The 23681-nt window shown below is 41.5% G+C and overlaps 1 protein-coding gene across 1 annotated transcript in view; it reads right to left on the bottom strand.

The window, feature by feature from the left end:
* The window catches only part of rtn4ip1 (reticulon 4 interacting protein 1), a 48595-nt gene that overhangs the window by 5008 nt on the left and 19906 nt on the right, over nucleotides 1–23681 (bottom strand). Inside the window, exons 6-8 of the mRNA XM_048530503.1 lie at nucleotides 20596–20732; nucleotides 16803–16986; nucleotides 14519–14611 (exon numbers count right to left, since the gene is read on the bottom strand). Of these exons, the coding sequence (XP_048386460.1) occupies nucleotides 14519–14611; nucleotides 16803–16986; nucleotides 20596–20732 (414 nt within the window). The remainder of the gene's footprint in view (nucleotides 1–14518; nucleotides 14612–16802; nucleotides 16987–20595; nucleotides 20733–23681) is intronic.

Here is a 23681-nt window from a genome sequence, read left to right as displayed (position 1 = left end):
AATGGCATCACATTAGCCACCCTCCAGTCTTCTGGCACCTCACCTGCACCTATCCATAATACAAATATCTCAGCAAGGGGCCCAGCAATCACTTTCCTCGCTTTCCACAAAGTTCTGTTCTTGTTGCTCGCAATTTAGTCATTACTCAAGCAATATTCTGCCAAATTTCGCATTCAAACTGAATGCAGTACCCTAAATGGAGCCTAAGCTAACTTTATATCAATAAGACAACAGTCATCACTTTTCATTGAAGCCCTCTTGAGAAATGGGCATTGCAGCAATTTTGTTTTGTAAATAGTAAGAACTACAGATGTTGGAGTTACAGCTAACAGTGTGGAGCTGGAGGAACACAGCAGGCCAGGCTGCATCAGAGGAGCAGGCAAGTTGACGGTTCGGGTCGGGACCCTTCTTCAGAAATGGCAAGGGGCAGGTGGGATTGATTTGTATCAGATAATTATTTAAATAAAATAAAAATACATAATTAAGTTTCACAATGAATTGTGAAGCATGAAAAGCTGAGGCATGAAGCCGATTCAAATTACAGCAAAATACAGCAGATAATGGAAATCTAAAACTTTTATTTTAAATACGAGAGAAGAGCAGGACTTCCACAAGTTGGGAATATGTGGAACAGACTCAGCAGCGTTAGTTCTGAAGAAGAGTCACACTGAAATTGAAACATTGGTTCTGTTTCTGCCTTCACAGATGTTACCAGTTTGAGTTTGGCAAAACCAATTTTAGATTTTTGAAGATGAACCAGGTACCAAACACTTTTAAAAATCAACAGTGCTGAAGACTTGCTTAGTTACACTGTCGTGCACAACCCTTTAATAGATCAAAGTTAACACCAGCATATTACTGGTATTTGGGTCATAGAATGGTAAAGGTCATCAATGATGAAATGTTCTGATGGTCTGCTAAGGATGCAGACTAAATCATTAAGGTATTGTTGGATCAACTCCAAGTTCTAAACTATGCTCATGGTCATAAATATAAAATAGTTCTTCCAGAGTAATTTGCTATATAGTTTAAGGAGTTATTTTGTTAGCTGGGTATTTGCAATGTCCCAAAAGACAGTGACCCATATAGGGATGTGGTTCTACAAGTTGCATTTTATTCTTTTCCCAATCCAAACATATTAGATTCTTAACATGAAAATTCCAGATTTTAAATAACATTTTCAGAATATGTAGAGCTTCCAGCTAAAATACTTCAAGGTAACAGCATCAAATCACTATACAAAGCTATCAAACTCCAGCCCACATTACTGGCATGGAGACTATTCAATAGAGTATTGTGCTGTAAAGATAAATGCCCATATTGAAGGTCCAATCACTCTCACAAATGATATTCATGAGTACGTAAGATTTTCCTTCTTACATCTGACAATCAATTCAATTGCACATACATCTAAATTTATCAAAATTATCAAAAACATCTATTGCAAGTATTCTGTGGCAATTGCAATGATCATGTCAGCCAATTAGAAATAAGCCCACAGTTTGGGGCTCCTTTCCATTAACTGGTCTTTGACCTAAAACATTAATTTGTCTTCTCTTCACAGATACTGCCAGACCTGCTGAGTCTATCCAGCATTTTAAGTTTTTATTTCAAACTTCAAGTATCCACAGCATTTTGCTTTAGTCTATTGTAGCTTTTGATCAAACATTCAGTTTGCGAGTAGGCCCATTACTTGACTGTGAAAATTTAATTTGAAGTGATTTTACCTTCTCTGTAATAATTTACAATCTTGGATTTTATTTGCAGCACAATGGAGTAATCACTTGCCCCTTTTTAAAGGATACAGAGGTCAAGATTTTCCTCATAATTCAGAGCACTGTAGAGTTTTGGGTTTTCGTCACTAATTTTGCACGTAATGTGCATTTTTGACAGTCACATATTGTCTGAATTGCTCTTGCACTAAAACTTGCATCAAGATGGCACTTTTGATGCAGAAAATAGCAAAGTGCTTTGTAGTTCTGGTTGTACTGGAACAGATGCCAATTCATTACGGCAGAATTAGAAGCAGCAACTGGAAGGAAGATTGAAAGCAACATGGACAAAACTGGAGAGGAAGAAAGCAGGCTTTGAGTCCTATTTAAAAAAAGGAAAAGGGTGAGGAAGATGGCCAGAATCACGGGGTGTGGGGAAGAAAGAGGATTCAGAAATGTAGTGCAACATTCTAAGTAAGATGCTATGTTTTATGGCAGAGTGAACCTGATAGGCAGAATGGCCATCTTCTCTCCTACCCCTAATGATTTTATGCTGGCTAACAGAACCCAGGAGTATTTAATGGCTGTAAAGCACATCAAAATGTCCAGAGGCCCCAAAAAGTGCAATATAAATGCCACATATGATTTATAAATGTAATGCAATATTCTAAGTAAGGATGTTATGCTTCAGTGATGCAGGGCATTTGTGAAACCACATCCCATACTCTGTGCGCTGTTTTGGTCTCCTTGAGGAAGGATGTGAATCTGTTTGAAGTGGTTCACAGGAGATTTATGCAAGACACTTCGACAAGATTGATGCATACGTGTATAATTTGTAGGCAAGAGAATAGAGCTCAGCTGAGCTCTTCTTACTAAATGTGCAAACATTTGCTATTCAGGTTTTCCAACGGTGCTGCAAAGCTGCCACCTCTTGGAGCAATCCATTCTTTCCTCATTCAAGAAACTGGTTAAGAAAGATTCAAGAATGCTTTTCCTGATTTGACAAATAGTAAAGTGATACCAATCATCTAGGTCCTCCCTGTGCACTGCAACTATACAAGAAACAGGAGTTTGGACCTGCAGCAAAGCAGCTGCTCCAAATAAGCCATGTTTCAAAGATAGTTTTGGAATAAAACAACTTTGAAATTCATTGTACAGCATAAACACTGACAACAAAACCCTGCTGGTTTAAAAATGCAGATAATGCAGCCTGGAACTTTAAACTATACTGAGAAAACAGGTCAACTGGAAAATTCTGCTGCTTTGAAATTTATCGGTTCAGAGACAAACACATCAGATTAGCGATGAATGTTTCTAAATACAAAATGACAATGAAAGTCATTTAGCATCAATCATGACGAAGGTCTAAATAGGATTAAATTCCAAATCATGTCTCTTCCTGTTGATACAGCTTTCAAATTCTTCTAGTCAATCAGAACTGTACTATCATCACAGACCTCACAAAAAAAAACACTTTGCACAATTGCAGTGAGTCTACTTGCACAATACACGGGCAGGAGGGGTAGGATTCAAACATGAGCCTTGCTATTAGTTCCCCAATGATATTGAGGAAAACAGATCAGTAGGATGGAGGGAAAACAGTATTAAAATGGGGTGTGCGTGTTCAACAGAGCATATCCATCCTTCGTTCCACAATGATGGTTTTCCTGGAAGCAAAGTGTTCCTGAAAGAACGATTGATCAGAGATTCAGACAGTTATACCGCACGCTACTGCACTCCAATGACAGACCCAGACATATCGGGAGGAAAGGTGCGTCTCCAAGCCCAGGCCAGGAATTACAGTGCAGACAGGTGTCTCTCCAGACCAGACCCAGAGTTTCAGTGCTGACAGGTAATTATTCATGTAATTTTTATTTCACACAGGGGACTACAAGATTTTTAGAAAAAGAGGAAAAATATACCATTTTTTAAAAAAAGTTCTTCCAAGGGAGTGACAAACAGAAAGATTCAGGGAACACATTATGGACTTTAAAAATCTAACTATATGTTCTTAAGGCAGTAAATTAAATCCCATTTTTAAAAAAAAGTCCCATTCGGAATAACCTGGTTTGAATTTGAGCCACTGGTTTCTGAATTGCACTTGCTTACAAAGCACCTTGGCTGAGGAAGAAAGAAGCCATGGGTCTTCCTCAATTACATTCCATAACTGGAAATGTATCGATATCGGCTGAGGATAGCGCTCAGGTTTTGTTGTGACAGCCCTTGTGGCAAATTAGGCTGCTAATACTGATTACTTGGGCACACACAAGAATAGGCACTAGGCGTATATAAACATAGCAGGATGAAGTGGTGGGAAGAGGAAGAGATAACTGTCTGTATTTAGGGTCTTATCTTGGGAGAATTTGCTTAATATTTCACTGGGAGAGTATTAGTCTTTTGTTATGACAGCTTGTCTGAACTGTCTTTTATTAATATTTCACTGTTTAGTTTTGTTAGGAGATTGATCTTGCTAAAGTAATGATACCAAAGTAAACACTACAGCTCAAGAACTGACTAGTCATTTTTCATATTAAATGATACTTCTGTGCGGTACAGTAACTACTAGTGAGTGGGAATGATACTTCACTGTGAATTGCACAGTCTGAAATAATGTACACCACACAATACTCCTAGGATCTGCCTAGCAACAAAATGGCACATTGAAGTACGCTCCATGGTTCAAGTGGTCTATGGCTGCCAACTGTGACATTTGGCAGAACATCACAAGGGTCCAACCTATTTATAAGGAAACCGCTTCCACTGAGTGCAAAGCAAACGTATACACAGCAGATTTCTTGCAAGAGCAAACAGGGTCAGAAGAAAGGTACCATTTATCGTGAAAGCTGTACCAGTGTTAGTTCTGTCAGCAAACAATGTACACAAGATGTAGTTTATCATTTCTTGCTCTGCTAAAGACAATAGAATGTGATGAAAGCAGTGAAACCAAACAGCTGAACTGTACACTTGAATAATGGGACACAAGTTTATGAGGAAACCATGCTGTAAATGTTTAATCCTTCGGATTGAATCAGGAACAATTTGTGAACAAATGTGCCAGCTCAGTTGCAACTCGATGATGTAACCAAGGCTTAAGGATCAAAAAAGCATCCCTGGAGCAATCCCTGCATTTATTTAGGGTGATGCTACAATGGCCTTGGGCACTTGGACAAGGGAAATGTACATTCGAGTGGCATCCCACCTCCTTTCCACTGTCAAATGGCCCCAATTGGTAAGCAGATAAATTAAGTGAAGACACAATCAGACACCATTATGATGTCTTTTCCAGTTAGAAACCTCATCCATAGACAAATCTATGTTCCTTACATTCCCAAACCCAAATGTGTTGGAATAGGATTTCTAACTACTGACATGTCCCTAAGCTGTACCTCAGCGATCTCCAGTGGAGGCAAATATCAAAGCTAGTGCTGTCCTGGTGGCATTTTCAGATACAGCAGCGGGACTGCAGGGCGCAGCGGGACGGCCCGGAGCGCGGGGCGCAGAATGTTTGCCTTGACTGAGTTGCAAGAACAAATACTGCTGGATAAAGCAAAACTAAATTTGAAAAATGCTTTCCCGCGATCTCCTCTTTTGCCTCATGTTAAAGAACTCTGTGACTTAACACAGAAGGCAGAAGAACTATTTAAATTGCAGAACTGTCCCTTCCATCAAGATAGTAATGAAAGGACAATACATAAAATTATTTATTCTGTTAAATCCAATTCAATTTGCACACGGATACATTCAATGTCTATCAATACTTCTAGCAGGAAAATTCAAGGAAGACAGAACACTCATTGACGAGCTTTACATTTCATGAAAACCAGAGAAGCAGGTCCCAATTCTGCTAAGGAGCTAGCCCAGCAAGATAGAGTCTCACATGATAAATAACTACTGAGATGGAACCAGCTAATCAGTAATCTCAATAACTGTATTGATGAGAACAGGTTTCAGAGAGATAGACAGAAGTCGTCATGCAGATATCTGCAAAGATCAGATCATGTGTCAGCACCAATGTGGCAGTAACTGGGACTAACTTTCACAAAAACAGAAAGTAGCACCATCTTCTGATACATAAGGAAATTGCAGTAAACTGTGCACCATGCTCACAAATAGCTCCTCTGCAGCAGTTTCTTTAATAGCCAGAGTACAGATGAGCATGCCTTGAATGGACAATGTAGGTCCACACTCTAAAATAAGTTCTAACGAAAGGTCACTAACCTGAAATATTAGCTTCATTTTTATTCCCTCTTTTGCCTGCAGTGACAATACTTTGCCTTTAAGAGGAGCATTTTCTCCTTTTTTTAAATGAGGAAAGGTTGAGAGCGAGGTGGTCTCTCTGAGACTGGTGAGACTAGTCTGCTCAAAGCCAATAAACAGCTTGGTAGGCCTTGGGGTTTTTTTACAAGTTAGAACAATAGGAGCAGCCTGAATGAATGGGGTCAAGCTTCCACAGAGCCAGGATTTTTAGTTTCAGTTTTCATAGCAGTTGCTGCTTGGGCTCTCTTTCTGCTGCTAGAATTGCAAATGAGGTAATCTGGTTCACTGAATTTGCCTTTTCCAACAGTGTGTTTATGGGATATTACTGTTCTGGATGTGAGTTTGCTCGCTGAGCTGGAAGGTTCATTTTCAGACATTTCGTCACCATTCTAGGTAATATCATCAGTGAGCCTCCGACGAAGCGCTGGTGTTATGTCCCGCTTTCTATTTATGTTACTGTATTGGAACAGTTGCTGTTTAGGAGTTAAATAATCTACTATTCTGTTGAGTTTTCCAATATAGTTATTTCAATTCTTTTTATTGTTTGTATTTTAACAATGGTGTATGAATAAAGTGTGGTTTGCTTCAAGACTGGTAGCTTGACCAACTGAATTGCATCTGGAACACAACGCCTAGCTCTTCCTTTAAAGTAAGGGTCTAGGCTATCTTCTTCATATGCTTTGATGGAGTTTGGTCTGGTCCGTAACACTGCCCAGCTGAGTAACTCCTGTTTTTTTTGTTTTCCAGCATCCTATGTGTTTTGAACTGAAGATGCACCTGCCTGTTCACATCAGCCTTGAACATTTCATAGCACAATCCAGCAAACGGTACCAAATTCATAGTGTCTCAGTCAACATTTCTCTCTCAAACAACCAGAACCTGAAACAGTCTTTACCGGTCTTCAGCTGAGTATTTGTAGGTTACCTATGTAAGAATTACATTGATCTTTTTAAGAAATTTCAATCTGGCAAGGAGTCACATCAAAGCGAGCAGGAAAAATATACTTAATTTTTTTTCGTAGAATCCCTACAGTGTGGAAGCAGGCCATTCAGACCATTGAATCCACAACAACCCTCTGAACAGCTTCCCACCCAGACCCGCCACTAATCTTATTCTGCAACCCTACATTTCCCATAGCTAATCCACCTAGCTGGCACATCCCTGGGCGTTATGGGGCAACTTAGCACGGCCAATCCACCTAGTCTGCACATCTTTGGACTGTGTGAGGAAACCAGAGCACCCGGAGGAAACCCACACTGAGAATGTACACCCAAGGGTGGAATTGAATTCGGGACCCTGGTGTTGTGAGGCAGCAGTGCTAATCACGGAGCAACCTATGGGTTGTCAACAATGCAAAGTCATTGGCAGATACTCCGGCTCTATTTATAGGCAGATTGCAAACTGTGCAGAGAAGTAACACTGGGGTAATAAAATGTGAGGCTGGATGAACACAGCAGGCCAAGCAGCATCTCAGGAGCACAAAAGCTGACGTTTCGGGCCTGGACCCTTCATCAGAGAAGTAACACTGGCATTTTTCAAGCACATTCCTTGGCAAGCAGTCAGAGTAAGAAATCCATAAGACATTATTGACCATATGGTGTTTTAGGGGTGGGGTTACACGACTAAGCATACGGAAGACAAACAGAATCAGAAACAAATCCTGTACTTTTACTTATTTGGTCAGTCTGGGTCATAGGGGAGCTTCATGTCATTCCTGATATCCAGACATGAAGTACTTGCTTCTGCCGACAGTTATCAGCTGCTGAAAGGTTCACTAAGACCGTTCCTAAACATCACTCCCAGCCACAAATATCTGCAGTAAAGTTCAAATTCAATTGGAAAAAACAAGACTCAGCTTAAATTGGAGCCATTGAGACCTGTCACAGCAAAATTGCAACAGAAGTCAATAGTCATGTTTTGAACACAAGCAGAAAATATTAACGTGATGGCCTCTCAAAGCATCACTCGTACAGGATATTTTCTGCTCAATCCATCTCAGCCTTTCCATTTCTTGGCAACTGCAATTATAATTGCCGTGATGTGGAAATACTAGTGTTGGGCTGGGGTGGACTAAGTCAGAAGTCAGATGACACCTCACCTGATGAAGTATTAGCACTCCGAAAGCTTGCGATTTCAAATAAACATAGAACATAGAACAGTACAGCACAGAACAGGCCCTTCACCCCACAATGTTGTGCCGACGATTGATCCTCATGTATGCACCCTCAAATTTCTGTGACCATATGCATGTCCAGCAGTCTCTTAACTGACCCCAATGACCTTGCTTCCACAACTGCTGCTGGCAACGCATTCCATGCTCTCACAACTCTTTGTGTAAAGAACCCGCCTCTGACATCCCCTCTATACTTTCCACCAACCAGCTTAAAACTATGACCCCTCGTGCTAGCCATTTCTGCCCTGGGAAATAGTCTCTGGCTATCAACTCTATCTATGCCTCTCATTATCTTGTACACCTCAATTAGGTCCCCTCTCCTCCTCCTTTTCTCCAATGAAAAGAGACCAGGCTCAGTCAACCTCTCTTCATAAGATAAGCCCTCCAGTCCAGGCAGCATCCTGGTAAACCTCCTCTGAACCCTCTCCAAAGCATCCACATCTTTCCTATAATACGGCGACCAGAACTGGACGCAGTATTCCAAGTGCGGTCTAACCAAAGCTTTATAGAGCTGCAACAAGATCTCACGACTCTTAAACTCAATCCCCCTGTTAATGAAAGCCAAAACACCATATACTTTCTTAACAACCCTGTCCACTTGGGTGGCCATTTTAAGGGATCTATGTATCTGCACACCAAGATCCCTCTGTTCCTCCACACTGCCAAGAATCCTATCCTTAATCCTGTACTCAGCTTTCAAATTCGACCTTCCAAAATGCATCACCTCGCATTTATCCAGGTTGAACTCCATCTGCCACCTCTCAGCCCATCTCTGCATCCTGTCAATGTCCCGCTGCAGCCTACAACAGCCCTCTATACTGTCAACGACACCTCCGACCTTTGTGTCGTCTGCAAACTTGCTGACCCATCCTTCAATCCCCTCATCCAAGTCATTAATAAAAATTACAAACAGTAGAGGCCCAAGGACACAGCCCTGTGAAACCCCACTCACCACTGACTTCCAGGCAGAATATTTTCCTTCTACTACCACTCACTGTCTTCTGTTGGCCAGCCAATTCTGTATCCAAGCAGCTAAGTTCCCCTGTATCCCATTCCTCCTGACCTTCTGAATGAGCCTACCATGGGGAACATTATCAAATGCCTTACTGAAGTCCATGAAACCTGTTGGATTATAAACTGGTGTTGAGTGGCTTCTGACTAAGAATATGATTATCAGCTCATCGGACCCTTGTGCATAGCCCATCCTGGTGTCCAATAGCACTGTCCAGGACTATGGCCACCAATGTTTCAGTCACACAGACAGCAAATTACACCAGAGCTCTGCACCCTTCTAAATTGTGCTGCTCACATCCTCACAACCAGTTACCTTCAAAATCTCCCAACCTGCTCACTACCACTTTCTCAGGGGCAATTAAGTAGGGATGGGGAAGAAAAACACGAACCCAGCCAATGCAATCCAGATCCCCTAAATGGATAAAACCGAAATCCCACCGCACAGTTTCAAAATGCTTGGCCTGCTCTTTAAATCCCTAACATTTTTTCTCTCTGCCACAGCTCTTTAGTCTTTCTCAGTCAACGTTTCAGCCTTTCTCATTCTCAAACCCAATCCCTAAAACTTTACTTTTTGTTCTAACTATTTCCGTCTGGACACAAGCCTTACACTAACTTCTATTCTTGACAATTCCTTTGTTTTTCTAGCCACTCCTCTGTGCATCTGGATAGGCCATTAGTCCAGAACTGCCTGGCACAGTTACTGACACTGACCGTGGACATGCCAGACATAGGGAAATAAATCACTGCCCTAGTGTCTGGGCAGATTCCTGAAGGTCCTACTGGATCAGGTGATGTAGAGGCAGAACGTCCTCTTTTCCTAAGACCAACCGAGGAGGCTAATGTCAAGGCAGATCTTGTCGAACTTTTCATCCGATTCTGCCAAAGCTCCTGACACTCTGACATTTATAAGATTCCACTTTTGATTTGAGAATATATGGACGATCCAACATCTGTCACTAAGATAGTCGAGGAGAAACATGTTAATAGAAAACTTAGAATGATGTGTCAAAGGTAGAGGCAGAGACCAGTGTATATTTTTCTGGGGCAAGTGGATAAATATTTTAAGCAAAGGAAGACACAGAGATATGGGGTGGAGTCGGAAAAGAGTTTAGTTGTGGTTTGCTCCAGCGTAGAGACACTATGGAGATCTGGTTTCCCACCAGTGTTGCAAACCTCACTGCCTTACCAACGTAACGAGATATGCCTTTAAGAGGGATTGGTCAGTCCTAGTTCTTCTGAAGAGGATTCTTGTCAACCTGGCGATGAGGAGTCTGCTCCATGGAAAGCAGAGTAAATAGCTTTTTTCTTAAAATTAGAGAAAAGAGATATGAGACAGTGAACTCAGGCTCACACTCACCCAGCGTTTTCGTTTGATTTTCAGTCATTGAAGTTAGGGTTTGTGGAGTTGAAGTTGCTCGATACAGGTCTCTCTCTGCTGCTCTAAAAAGCTTCAGTTCTCACTCAGCTGCTAGATTCATACTGCTGGTGTTCCTTCTCTTGGACTTAGGGAGACAGCAAATGGGGGAAATCTGTTCTGCTGAACTTGCCCTTGCCAAAGGTATGTTTATGGGATGTTGCTATATTGGAACAGTTAATGAACAGTAGTTAAATAATATATTGTTTTGTTAAGAAGTTTGATAGAGTTAAAGTTATGCCAATTCTTCTTTTTAGTTTGAATTTTAACTATGATGTGAGAATAGAGTTTGGTTTGTTTAAAGCCTTGTGGTTTGACCAGTCAAATTACATCTGGAACACAGCACATAATACCTGCCTTTAAATAAAATAGAAGTTAGGGTCTAGGCTATCTCCTCGATAGGTTTTAAGGGGGTTTTGTCTGATCCATAACACCAATCACACAGCATTATGTTCATTAGGTGAGTATGTCACAGCATGCTGCTAACTCTTCAGCATATACAACTCAAGCACCAATCGAACATCAAAAAAACTCCAGGATGCTGTCGCCATTCTTTGGATTCATTCATCAGAGGAGGTGCCATTTGGCTTTTGTTGTTGCATTCTCCATCTCAGAGTGAACAACTTGACTTGTTCCAACAGAAACCAACCCCTTCCCCACCACCCCACTCCAGCCCCACCACCTCAACTGCTGTCTCTCTAAGTGAGTAACCAATCCTGCCCGAAAGTTACAACTGAATCTACTTCCAACACCCTTTCCAGCAACGCATTCCAGACCATAACTCGCCTTGTTAAATACAAATTCTCATTTTCTGTCTGGTTCTTTTGCCAATTATTGTAAACTGATGCCCTTTGATTATAGATCCTCTCCTTGCTCTTCGCTAACAGGGAAAAAAAATCAAACACACGGAGGAGAAAGGGTAGTGGAAAATATTAAGCCCGTAGATCAAGAAAGCAATTGTGTGTTAGAATGACTGACTGAATGCCTAGAATTAACAACCCAATGATCTTCCACATCTTCCACTACTGCTAGCAAGTCCAATTTGTATTAAGAGCTATGCTAACTCATGCAAGTGACAGAACTATTGCGAATGCAAAAGAAACCCTGTCCTGAATTCAGTTTAAGTAAATAAATTGAATTCAGGAAAGGGTTTTTTTTTGCATTCCCAACAGTTCTGTCATCTAAAACAAAAGAAACAGAATGAACATGTGACTCAGATAATGACTCTTTTCAGATATGCAATTGCTCAACACTTTTTCCTCCTCACTGGCTGATCTTAAAGCAATTATGCAGTGTGGAGTATTTGAAAACTGCTGAATGGGTTTTTCAATGCATTGATCTCGAACAGCTTGTTTCACTGCTAGTCCTGTTCATGCACTGAAATATACATGCCATCACAGTCTACATTTAATATAAAATCCTGGTTTAGGAGAATGAAATCAAACTGAAAAAATTTCAGATGTGTTTAATATGAGAGGGATAAATGGCAAATGAGTGAGTGAGAGAGACAGACAGAGAGCGAGAGAGGGCAAGCTAAATATAGGAAGATGAAGGCAGAATGGGGCAGGAGAACAGGCGAGGGGTCAGAGTGTAAGCGGGGAAGAAAGTCAGGAAGCTGGAGGAAGGGAAGAGAAAAGATATTTAGCTACATTAAACATTTACTCCAGCATTATATCCCTTTTGTACATGTGTAGTTTATCCAACCTGTTAGTTCATCCTTCTCAACTTGAGATGGTCAATTGTAAGTGACATTTGCGCTACTCAAGAGATTGGCTGTATTCACAACTGTCCCAATACTGTAACATTTGAAGTCTGAGTGTAATAAGTTTTGACTCAAATTCAATCATTGGCAAGGAATATTTGTGCTACACACATGTATCCAGCAAGAGTCTAACCGCCTCCACTTTGGCAGTACCATTGGCAAAATCCACACCATCAATACCTTCTTCATTGACTCAATTCCACAGCTTTGCTAATAACATGGCCAACAGTGCGGGTCAGAGGCCGGGTACTCTGTGATACCAGAGAGGCATCAGTGTGTACCATCTAAAGGTGGACTTTAAGTTTCTCTAACAACACCTCCCTAATCCACAGCTTCCAATGCCTAGGGGGTAAAGGAGGGAGGGGCACAGAGAAACTGCCTCTTTCAAGATCCCCAACTATGATCCCAAATGCTTCTGCACAAATTGTTTCCCATTTTGCCTCCAACATAAACTAGGATAAATGAGACCAAACACAGATCAGCAGCATGACGGAAGGAGACAAGATGTAGGGAAAAAGGAGCTGCATGAAGGGATATAGCAGTTTTGGCAGAAAGAAATTTGTGGCAGGATTGAAACAGCAAGTTACTTCACTCCGTCACAGTCAGAAGGTTGTTCAGTTAAGGCTTTCTGAAAAGTCAGAGCATATTATCAAGGCACACATTCTAATGCAGTACTGACAGGGAAACATTGTTGATGCAGATGTCCTGCAGGGGGATATTGAAAATACCATCTCACTATTTGAGAGTGTAAAGGGGATTTCCCAGTGTCCTGAACAACGTCTTTCCTTCAAATGCTAAGGCAATCAATTTCTACAACATTGAATAATTACTGCAGCAAATGTTCAGTTACAATATTTAAAAGGCAATTGGGCAGGTACATGAATAGGAAGGGTTTGAAAGGATATGGGACAAATGCAGGCAAATGGGACTAATTTGCTCTGGGAAATCTGGTTGGCATGGACGGGTTGAACTGAAAGATGTGTTTCTGTGCCATATGAGTCTATGACAGAAACAGTGAAAGGTGCACATTTAAAACATCACAAGCTGTCTCTTTCTGCCCAGACAATGGTTGTAAGGTATTTTGAATAATCTCTCTTCTTTTAAAATGTACAAACAGCCAGCAATGAGCAAGCTTAACTGGTGTAATCTATGCTACCAGAATATATTACGATTTACTGATTGAAGAAGGTCAAAGTAGGTGAAATTTAGAGAAGGCGCTTTAACTGCAAAAACAACAAAACCAAAGACTATCAACGTAAAATAGTCACTAGTAAATTCAATGAGCAAATCAGAAGGAACAAATTTATCCAAGTGTACTTAGAAAGTGGAACTTGCTACCACATGGAAGAACTGAAGACATAACTGCAAATGCATTTAGACCATAACACCATAACATATGGGAGTAGAATTCCACCACTCGCTTACAGCTGACATTTTCTCAACCCCCTTTTCCAAGTCTTCTCCCCGCATCCGTAATCGCCTTACTAAACAAGAACGTATCGTTCTCTGTCTTAAAGACACTCTGTGACTTTGCCTGTCCCCCCGTTTCCCCCCCCTCCCCACCCCAGCCTTTTGTGGCAATGATTTCCTCAGGTTAACTGCCCTTTAGCTGAAGAAATTCTCTCGTCTCAGTTCTAACAGCTCACCCTTTCTCTGAGGCTGTGCCCAACGGTCCTCGTCTCTCCTACTAGTGGAATCATCTTCCCCATGCCTACACAATCCAGGCCTTTCAGTATTCTGTAAGTTTCAATGAAATCTCCCCTGATCCTCTAAATTCCATCGAATACAGACACAGATTCCTCAGCAGCTCCTCATACAACAAGCCCTTCATCTCTGGGATCATTCTGATCAAACTGCTATGGACACCCTCCAATGCCAGCACATCCATCCTTAGATATGGGGTCCAAAGCTGATCACAGTATTCAAAATGCAGTCCATTCTGTCCGGATGATTTATCCAAGTTAAGATCTTTCAGCTTCCCCAGCACCTTCATAACAAAGTTAGATAAGTGGCGAACAGAAACTGGGATAGAAGGGTACCCTGGGTAAAACTGTTGGGTGGGAGGAAGTTCATGTGGACCATGTATTGTAAATGCAATGTGAAAGAACAGTTTGGGAAATTAATCGTGAAAATCCTCCATGACATAACCGTCTGTTCTAAAAGACTTTCCCTTCATTCACACTAACCTTTCCTTTATCCACAAGTTCCGTGATTTCATCGAGAGTTGGACCACTTGGTGTAAATATGGCCCAGCGATAATGGACACCCTGACTCAGATGCTGCAACGATAAAGAGAGAAAAAGAGTTACACTAAGATTAGCTGCCTCTGATTATCCATGCAAGACTTCTTGAATACAGTGTCACAAAACCCACTAAGGCTGGAATTACTGTGAAACTGCTGCTCACTATATTTGTAAAAGAACAATCTTTTTCTTCAACGTACTCCTCAACTCACAAAACAACAACAGGTAAGCACATTTTTATTCTCTTCTGGGACACAAGCATCGGTTGCTGGTCTAGCATTTATTGCCCATCTGTAGCTGCCCCTGAGAAGGTGAGGTGGCTGCCTTCTTGAACCACCGCTGTCATGCTGCAGATAGACCCACAGCGCCACCTGGGGGGGAGGCGCGGCGGAATTAGGGGGGGATTTTGAATCAGCAACAGTGAAGGAACTGTCATATTTCCAAATCAGGACGGTGAGTGGCTTGGAGGGGATCTCGCAAGTGGTGGTGATCCCATATATCTGCTGTCCTTGTCCTTCTAGATGGAAGTGGTCATGGGTTTGGAAGGCGGTGACTAAGGACTTTTGGTGAAATTCTGCAATGCATCTTGTAGATACTAAACAATGCTCCTGTTAAGCCTTGATAGTGAAGAGAGAGGATGCTTGTAGAAATGACGCCAATAAAGCAAACTGCTTTGTCCTGGATGGTGTTAAGCTTCTTGAGTATTTTTTGGACCTGCAGCCATCCTGGCAAGTGGGGAGACTTGTGTTTTGTGGACGGTTAATAGACTTTGGCAAATCAGGGGGGGCGAGTTGCTTGCTGCAGTATTCCTAACCTCTGACCTACTCTTGTATCTACCTTATTTTTGTGGTAAGTTCAGTTGAGTTTCTGGTCAATGCTAACCCCCCAGGATGTTGATAGTGTGATTGAATATCAAGGCGTGATGGTTAGACTGTCTCTTATTGGAGATGCTCATTACCTGGCATTTGTGTGGTGTAAATGACCTGCGACTTTTCAGACCAAACTTAAGATTGTGCAGGACTTGTTACCTTTGGCCATGGATTGTTTCAGTATTTGAGGAGTAACAGCTGCTGCTGAACATTGTGCAATCATTGGCGAACATCCCCACTTCTGGCCTTATGATGGAGGGAAGGTCATTGATGAAGCTGCCCTGCAGAGTTTACTTTATTTTCCAAGTACATGCCAGAGGGTAACTGGCATCCTGTTTTGCCAGTGGGGTACTGAAGATTCCAGTGGACAGGGGTGTATGCAGTCACTAGCTAGTAATGCACAGAGATGTTGGTGACTGACACAGAGTTGATGGAGGGAGCGGTGAGCTGGAGTCGCCAGCTAACCATTCTGGGCCCAAAATGTCATTCTTCCTGCTCCTCTGATGCTGCTTGGCCTGCTGTGTTCATCCAGCTCTACACCTTGTTATCTCAGATTCTCCAGCATCTGCAGCTCCTACTATCTCTGGTACAGCAACTGCTCTGCCCAGGAAAGTAAGAAACTAGAAAAGGTCAGCTGCATGGTTCAGACCATCACAGAGGCCAACCTTCCATCCATGGACTCTATTTACACAGCTCGCTGCTGCAGAAAGGCAGCCAACATCATCAAAGACCCATTGCACCCTGGTGACGCTCTCCTGCAACCTCTTTCATTAGGTAGTAAATACAGAAGCTTGAATACAAGGACTAGCAGGTTCAATAACAGCTTCTTCCCTGCCACTTTACAGTGATGAATGGAATCGCTACCCTTAAATAATGCTGATCTTGTTCACGTTGATCTTGCCTTGCATATGTTCTGTGCAGTGTAACCTGTATGCCTTGCTCTGTCCAAGTTTCTTTAACACAATGATATGTATGTCCTTGATTACTATGATCTGTCTGTACTGCTTGCAAACAAAGTTTTTCACTGTACTTAGGAACATGTGACAGTAAATCAAATCAGTCAATCAATCATTGCAAGCTTCAGCAAATAACAAGGCATGATCAGATGGTGCTTTGCTAATGCTGGCCAAGGGACAAATACTGGTGAGGATGCAGTGTGGAACTTATTGCCCATCATTGCAACAGCACCATGAAATCCTTTATGCAATGGGACAGTAGATGGGCATCTGTTTAATATCATATTTGAAAGGCAACAGCTCCAGCAGTGCAGGATTCCCTCGGTACAGCACTGGAGCGTCAGTCCAGCTTATGCATTCAAGGTTCCAGGGTGAGGTCTTGAGTTTCTGAAATGATATTACCTTTAAAATTTTGCTGCCCAAAGTCATTCCTGACTTAACTATTCCATTAGCAATTCCAAGTCTATCGGTATTGAGCATGAAGGGTGTCACTAATGTTACATATGTAGCTCCTGACCATGGCTTCAGTAAGTTCAAGGCCCAGTCTTCGGTCTGTCCACCCACGTTATCCAAGATAAAGTCAAACCTGCGCAAATGATAAATGAATATTTCAAAAATAGGACAGCACATGAATAGATACCCACTGAAGATAATTCAATTCCTTGGATTCCTAAATTGAGATTTGGGAGTAAAGAATTGTTCAAGGTTAGTTACCGGGACACCATAACGTAGCAGGATTTGAGACTTCAGTTGAAGCTCTCAGCTTCAGCAGTGTTGTTACTGGGGAAAAACACGGGGGAAAGGGAAGAGCAGAACAACAGGTCTCCCTTCGGGATGTTAACTGTTAGCAACAGAGGTCTAAAGAAAAGCTCCAGAGGAAACAGTGCCCATCGGGAAGAAAATGAGTCTGACCCATTTGTAACAAAATAGAAACAAATTCAAGATGAATTGGATCAGAGATAATGGGAACCGCAGATTCTGGAGAATCCAAGATAACAAAGTGTGTCGCTGGAAGAACATAGCAGGCCAAGCGGCATCTTGGGAGCACAAAAGGGTCTAGACCCGAAACGTCAGCTTTTGTGCTCCTAAGATGCTGCTTGGCCTGCTGTGTTCTTCCAGCCCTACAATTTGTTATCAAGGTAGATTGGAAGTGTTTTATGGAACTTGTTAGTACTGAACAGAGTTCAGTAAAATGACTCAACATCCTGCAGTCTGTTTCTGTTCCATTATTTAAAAAATTCCGACAACCTGCTGAACATGACCACGCTTTGAAAGATTTACATGCCAGCAGGAGTGGTGGTTGCAGAGAAGAGTGGTTGAAGCAGATTGTAAAACTTAGCCTGACTTAAAATGTCCAGCTGGGGAACATGGCCTCTTTTCCAGAATCATATCATTGTTACAGTGAAGAAGGAAGCCACTTAGCCCATCATGTCTGCGCCACTCTCCAATGAGCTGCATAACTTGGTTCCATTCTCCTGCCTTTCCCCCATCCCCTTGCACATTCAAATAATTATCCAATGCCACCTTGAATTCTCAGCTGAACCTACCTCCACTACACGTCCAGGCAGTGCATCCCAGGCCCAAACCACTCTTAGTGCAATTTGGGTTTCTCTCACATTCTTTTGCAAATGACTTCAAATCTGTGCCCTCTCATTCTTGACACCTTTTCCTGTCAGAGCAGCTTCTCCTAATCCACTCTGTTCAGATCTCTCAGTTTCGAAAATGTTATTGGATCCCCTCTTAGCCTTCCATCTTTCCAAACGTCATCTCTTTGCTCTTGTACTGCATGGTAATAATAAAGCCAAGTATGTTGCTTGCCTTATTAACTGCTCTCTCTACGCATTCTGACACTTTCAATGATCTGTGTGCATAAATATCCAGGTCTCCCTGCTTCTGCACCACCTTCAGAATGGTGACCTTTGTTTTACATTGTCTGTCCATAGCCTTCCCACCAAAAATGTCTCATCTCACACTTCTCAACATTGATCATCTGCCATCCAGCCACCCAACATGTCAATGTCCATTTGATGTTCATACTATCTTCCTCACAATTTACAATGGTTCCAAATTCTCTCAGCCCATTTGCAATCAAATTGCTACTGTTCCTTTTATTCCACAAGCTGTAACATTCCTCACACGTCTGTTGCATGGCACTGCATCGAACATCATCTGGAAATCCATGTATATCTCATCAAAAGATTACCGCTGAGTTTTTTTTTGTCAGTTCTTTAAAAAAAAACTTCAACATGCTAGTTAAACATGGTTTCCCTCTTAGAAATCCCTGCTGGATCTGCTTAATCATCCTACTCCCTTCCAGGTAACTACTAATTCCATCTCGAATAATTTGCTCCACAAGCTTTTAAATCTCAAATTTACAGTAACTATGGATTTCAAACTCTATTTATTCAATTAATTTTTCAGCTTCAATTTGCAAGCAAAAATGGATCAGAGAAGGGGGTCAGAGACAAGGTACAGGGGCAGAGACAGAGAGAGAAGATACAGCAGAGAAAGAAAAAGAGAGGGGGGTATGGGGGAGGGGCATGGGGATACAGGATACAGGGAGATACATACACAGGGAAATGGTTACATGCTCTTCTTTCACTTCCATGATCTATCAGACACGGGAATCGGTTGGGAAGAGGAGTCATAATGGACTGAAAATATTATTTCTGTTTCTCTTGTCACACATGCTGCCATACTTGTTAAGTTTCTCCAGCATTTTCTCTTTTTACAGGAATCCCTTTTGCATTGACTTGGGCCAGTCTCATTCTGGATCCAGTTAGACATACAGCTGAAAACTCCCCACCAGGTTTGCAACCTCACAGAGGCGCCACCCAAAGGCTGGAACTTCACGCATAAAAGCAACATAGCATTAATTTCAGAAGTACCACAACATCTCAGACAACATACGAACATAAAGGTGATTTACCTCAGAGCTTCTCTCTCTCTCACTTACTAACTCTCATCAGACCACTGCCTGACTGTATCTGGAACTACTCAACTCAACGGGTCTACTGCCAGACTTTATTCAAGATAGCAATCAAATTTTGTATGAAAAAACAACCTCTATATTCAATCTGTCTTCTATCTCTGACTGTTTGGCAAGGTCTCTAAAAAGACATTTTGAAAAGTGAAGGATTATGCTGCAGTTTATTATTATGCAGGCAAAACCAAATCTACAAATTCTACAATCCGCACCCTTAGCAAGAAGTAAATTCCACGGAAGCTGATGCGTAGACAGTTTCATATCACCATTTATTTTCTTTTGGTGATGAAATTATATGAACTATCAGGTAGTCAGTTAAGTGAATGTTAATAAATTCCAAGGGGAATGGGTCAAACAGTGCACCAGGACCACACCTGTGGTGGGACAAATACACTCTCCAAAGTCTAACTTCGGATGAAAGCAGGTGCACTTTTGGTGTTTTCTTTCCCTCCAGAAAAAACAATAACGCATCCCAACTGGCAAGGTTAGAAGCTGTTGTACAATACGCCAGTGCTGGCAAGATGCATAAGAAGTCTGCTCTCGAGGGCCATTATTCAAAATAATAGCTTCCTGTCACATCCAGAGAAAACAGGAGTGGGGCACATGGTCCCAACACTGTTGTTCCAAATGAGTCTGTCAATGCAAAAATCATCCTGAGTTTGACAGGTGGACTGCCGCTGGCTCCAAGAGGATGAGAAATAGCGCTGTCACCAGTACAAATACAGGGTTTTGTTTTGATTAATGTGCTCTGAATGAACAAGCTACAAAAGGCACATCTGAACTAAATGAAATTTGTAGTGCAGCGTTGCTAACATGGGCGCTGTACAACAAGGTGATGTCATGTGCCTCAATCCACTGACATTCTCCATTCATGACTAAATTTTGTCTCTCAAAAGAGGGCAATGATGCGGCAACATTATTAAAACACACTCATTCCAATCTCTGCATTCATTTCCTGCTCGCCCATTCCACACAGACTAATGACTTGATCCCGTCAGGGTCAGAGTTGGGAGTCTCTGCTCCTGGTACAGGATGTTGCTTGATGACAGCATGGATTAGGGACTTCACTTTTGAAGTCAGCAGTATTAATTTACACAGGTGTTTAACAACAAATTCAGGACGTGCATTCAATTCACTAATTCACATTGCCGTTGCTGAGTAGGAAAAGATTTACTGCAGGCTCTTTTACCAACAATAAAAAAAACTTACATTTTCAGTTCCTTGAGCTCTTTCTGCAAACCCGGAGTTTTGTAACTGATGGTGTGATCCGCACCCAAATCCTTTAACAATGAGAAAGCACTTTCGGAACAGGTGGTGGTCACATGGGCTCCCCAGGATTTCAAAAGCTGGGGCAGAAAATTCAAGATGTCAGGTGAAAAATGTATGACTTAAAACACCCTTCACAACATTAGCAGAGTTGAAGATGTAAATTTGCTCATATTTGGTATGATTGAATATTACAACACTGCACATTGTCACTGGATTGTTAATGAATTATTTGAATTCAATCTGATTTGACTTGATTTGAGTTATTGCAGTCATGTGTATTTAAGGACAGTGAAAAGCTTTGTTTGCAAGCAGTACAGGCAGATCATAGAAAGCAAGGACATGTGTCTGCTCCAGGCGGGGAGAAACTATGGACCTTCAAGTGGGGTGGGGTGGGGAGGTGCATGCTATTTATATACCATCAGTACTTTACTCAATGGTTATTCAAAAACAAGTCACTCCCTTAACTTCCTTTCAGCAGAGGTCATTATAAGTCTAGAAAATAAGCCATGTGACTCAAGTTGGTTCAAAGTCCAGTCTTTTAGGTAAATATATTTGTGGCCTCGGCCTAGAAATGTCAGGCAGTCCTGTAGAAAATGCTAGCCATCGGGAATCAAATCAATTCGCTTCTGACAGGAATTCCTGCCTATTCTTACCCGGCTCACAAACCAAGTACGGTGACACGGAAAAGCTTGGTGTCTGCTGAGTGACTTAGGATCCATCTGACCACATCCTAGCAAGTGTGGACAGCTTCAGGGAGAATTAAAAAAAGCTTGCAATTGCATAGCACCTTTTACATTCCTTGGATGTCCCAAAGCACTTCGTAGCTAATTCATTCATTTGGAAGTGTAGTCACTGTTGCGATGTTGGCAAATATGGCAGACAAGTTGTATACAGCAGGATCCCAGAAATAGCAATGAATTGCATAACCCACTTGCTGTTGCTGTTTGAGGGGCAGGCCAGGTTAGAGAGAGCTCCCTAACTCCCCTGATTTATGTTGTAGAGTGCATTATGTCCCACTGAGTTAGTCTGACATGATGTTGGGCTAATGATAGATTGTAACTCAGACAATGCAGCATTCCCTCAGTGTGAATCTAGACTCACACTGGCACTGAATGAACTAAGGCCAACATGCGAGAGAAAGCAGAAAGTCTCTTTCAAAAATGCTTCTTGTTAGCTAAAATTACCATTGTATTAGTACAGCACCAAAAGTAAACAGGCAAGATTTAAGTGGTTTTTTTTCTGAAATTGGAATGTGATGTTCTGCAGATATAAAGCATCTTTGGTATACATCTGAATTGATATGTCAAGCAAAACTTAGTTGGTCTGAAACACGGGTACTTTTTACCAGTTTAACAACTAAAATTGAGCCATTTGAAAACTGTTTACCTGCATCCCCAAGTTAGTCAGAGTCAGCTAGAAGGCCTTAGCAGTTGGCAGATTAAAAAAAAAGGATTATATAGAATTTTCTGTTGAGCTCCTGTTCATTTTTGGAACTATTAAGTTAGGTATAATTGTCTAGCAAAAGGTTAAACAAGTGGTATTATTGGGAATTGGGGGAGGAAGGTTTGGGGGAACAAGTGGTGGGTGTCACTACAATTTAGCTGATGACATTTCTTATGGAAATATGGCTGGGAACTGAGTACTTGGCCATCAAATACCATTTGGAAGAAGGCGCCTCTTTTGATCGTTGCATGCATCAAGGATCGACTGCCTGAAAGAATATTCAACAGTAGCATTCAAAAGGAATTGAATAAGTACTTGAAGGGGAAGAATTTACAGAGCTTTGGAGAAAGAGCAATGGGAGTGGGACTAGTTAAATAATTACACCAAAGAGCAGGCACTGACATGAAAAGCTAAATGGTCTCAACCTGCGTATATTAATCAATGACTCCAAAGTTTTACCGTGTACATTTTAATTCAATTTAAATCGTAAATTGCTGATCAGGTGTGTCTGTTCAGCTTTTGCAAAATTTTCTGCAGTCAGTACATGATGCCCAGGTTGGGCTAGATGCCAACATATCACACTTACATAACACCATTCAGAAAGTAAAATATCCCAAGGTGCATACAGTAACAAAAATAGATTCCACACAACAAAGGTATTACAAACAGTGGCCAAAAGAAAGAACCAAGTCTAAATCGTGGAGTGTGTTCAAGTGGGTGTTGAGGTGGAAGCTGTAGACAGGGGCATGCAGAGCTTAGGGCCTGTTTAGTGGAATAGACTGCCAATGATGACGGGTGAACACAGGGGGCGATCAACAAGAAATGTTTAAAGACATCCCTTGGTATACCTCTCTTTTGGTAGTTTTTTTCACTCAATTTGTAATACGGTTTTATTAATTTTAACAGGTAATTTTCTCATACACCAATTTACTTTTGGGCTCATTAACATTCTGCAACTTACTGTCAGTGGTTGGGAAAGAGCCATGGACTTGGACTAAAGAAAAGATGAAGCAGTGGCACCCTCAGGTGGCCACTGTGTTTATAGATTCAAGTTGCAAGATTGGGAGGAAATGATGTGATTTTAGATCTGATCTGGAGGCCAAACATATTTATTCAACAAAGCAGAATCAGAATATTTTTAGAAAGAGAAATATTTTAACGAAGCTTTCCATCTTACACTCATCAGGTCAATGCTCACAAATTTTTTTAAAGCAAATTCAACATATCAGAGGAGCATGCTGATTCATTGGCAAGTTTATTGTGATTGGTATAGACATTGCCATGGAAAATGCACCAGTTGGATGATAATTGGCAGTTAACTGCTAAGCTTTATTTAAATTTTAAACCAGGCAGTTTGCGTCTGATTGGTCAAGACATTGCCCCGAGTCATGAACCACAGAATGGCTGTTGCCAGATTTATTGAGTTGAAATAGGTGCAGTGTGTGTACATGTTTCTTTGTCTACAAAGAACAAGGCCTTGAGTATTAATTAATGTAGCATTCTGCCCATGCTAGCGTGCCACATTGTGACCTCAACGGAATCCTAAACTGGTTGTCAGCCGAAGGTCATCACTTTTGCTCCTT

The sequence above is a fragment of the Stegostoma tigrinum genome, chromosome 4 (assembly GCF_030684315.1).
Source record: "Stegostoma tigrinum isolate sSteTig4 chromosome 4, sSteTig4.hap1, whole genome shotgun sequence".
Lineage (NCBI taxonomy): Eukaryota > Metazoa > Chordata > Chondrichthyes > Orectolobiformes > Stegostomatidae > Stegostoma > Stegostoma tigrinum.
The sequence above is the reverse complement of the archived record's forward strand: the minus strand, read 5'-3'. Positions and strand labels throughout refer to the sequence as shown.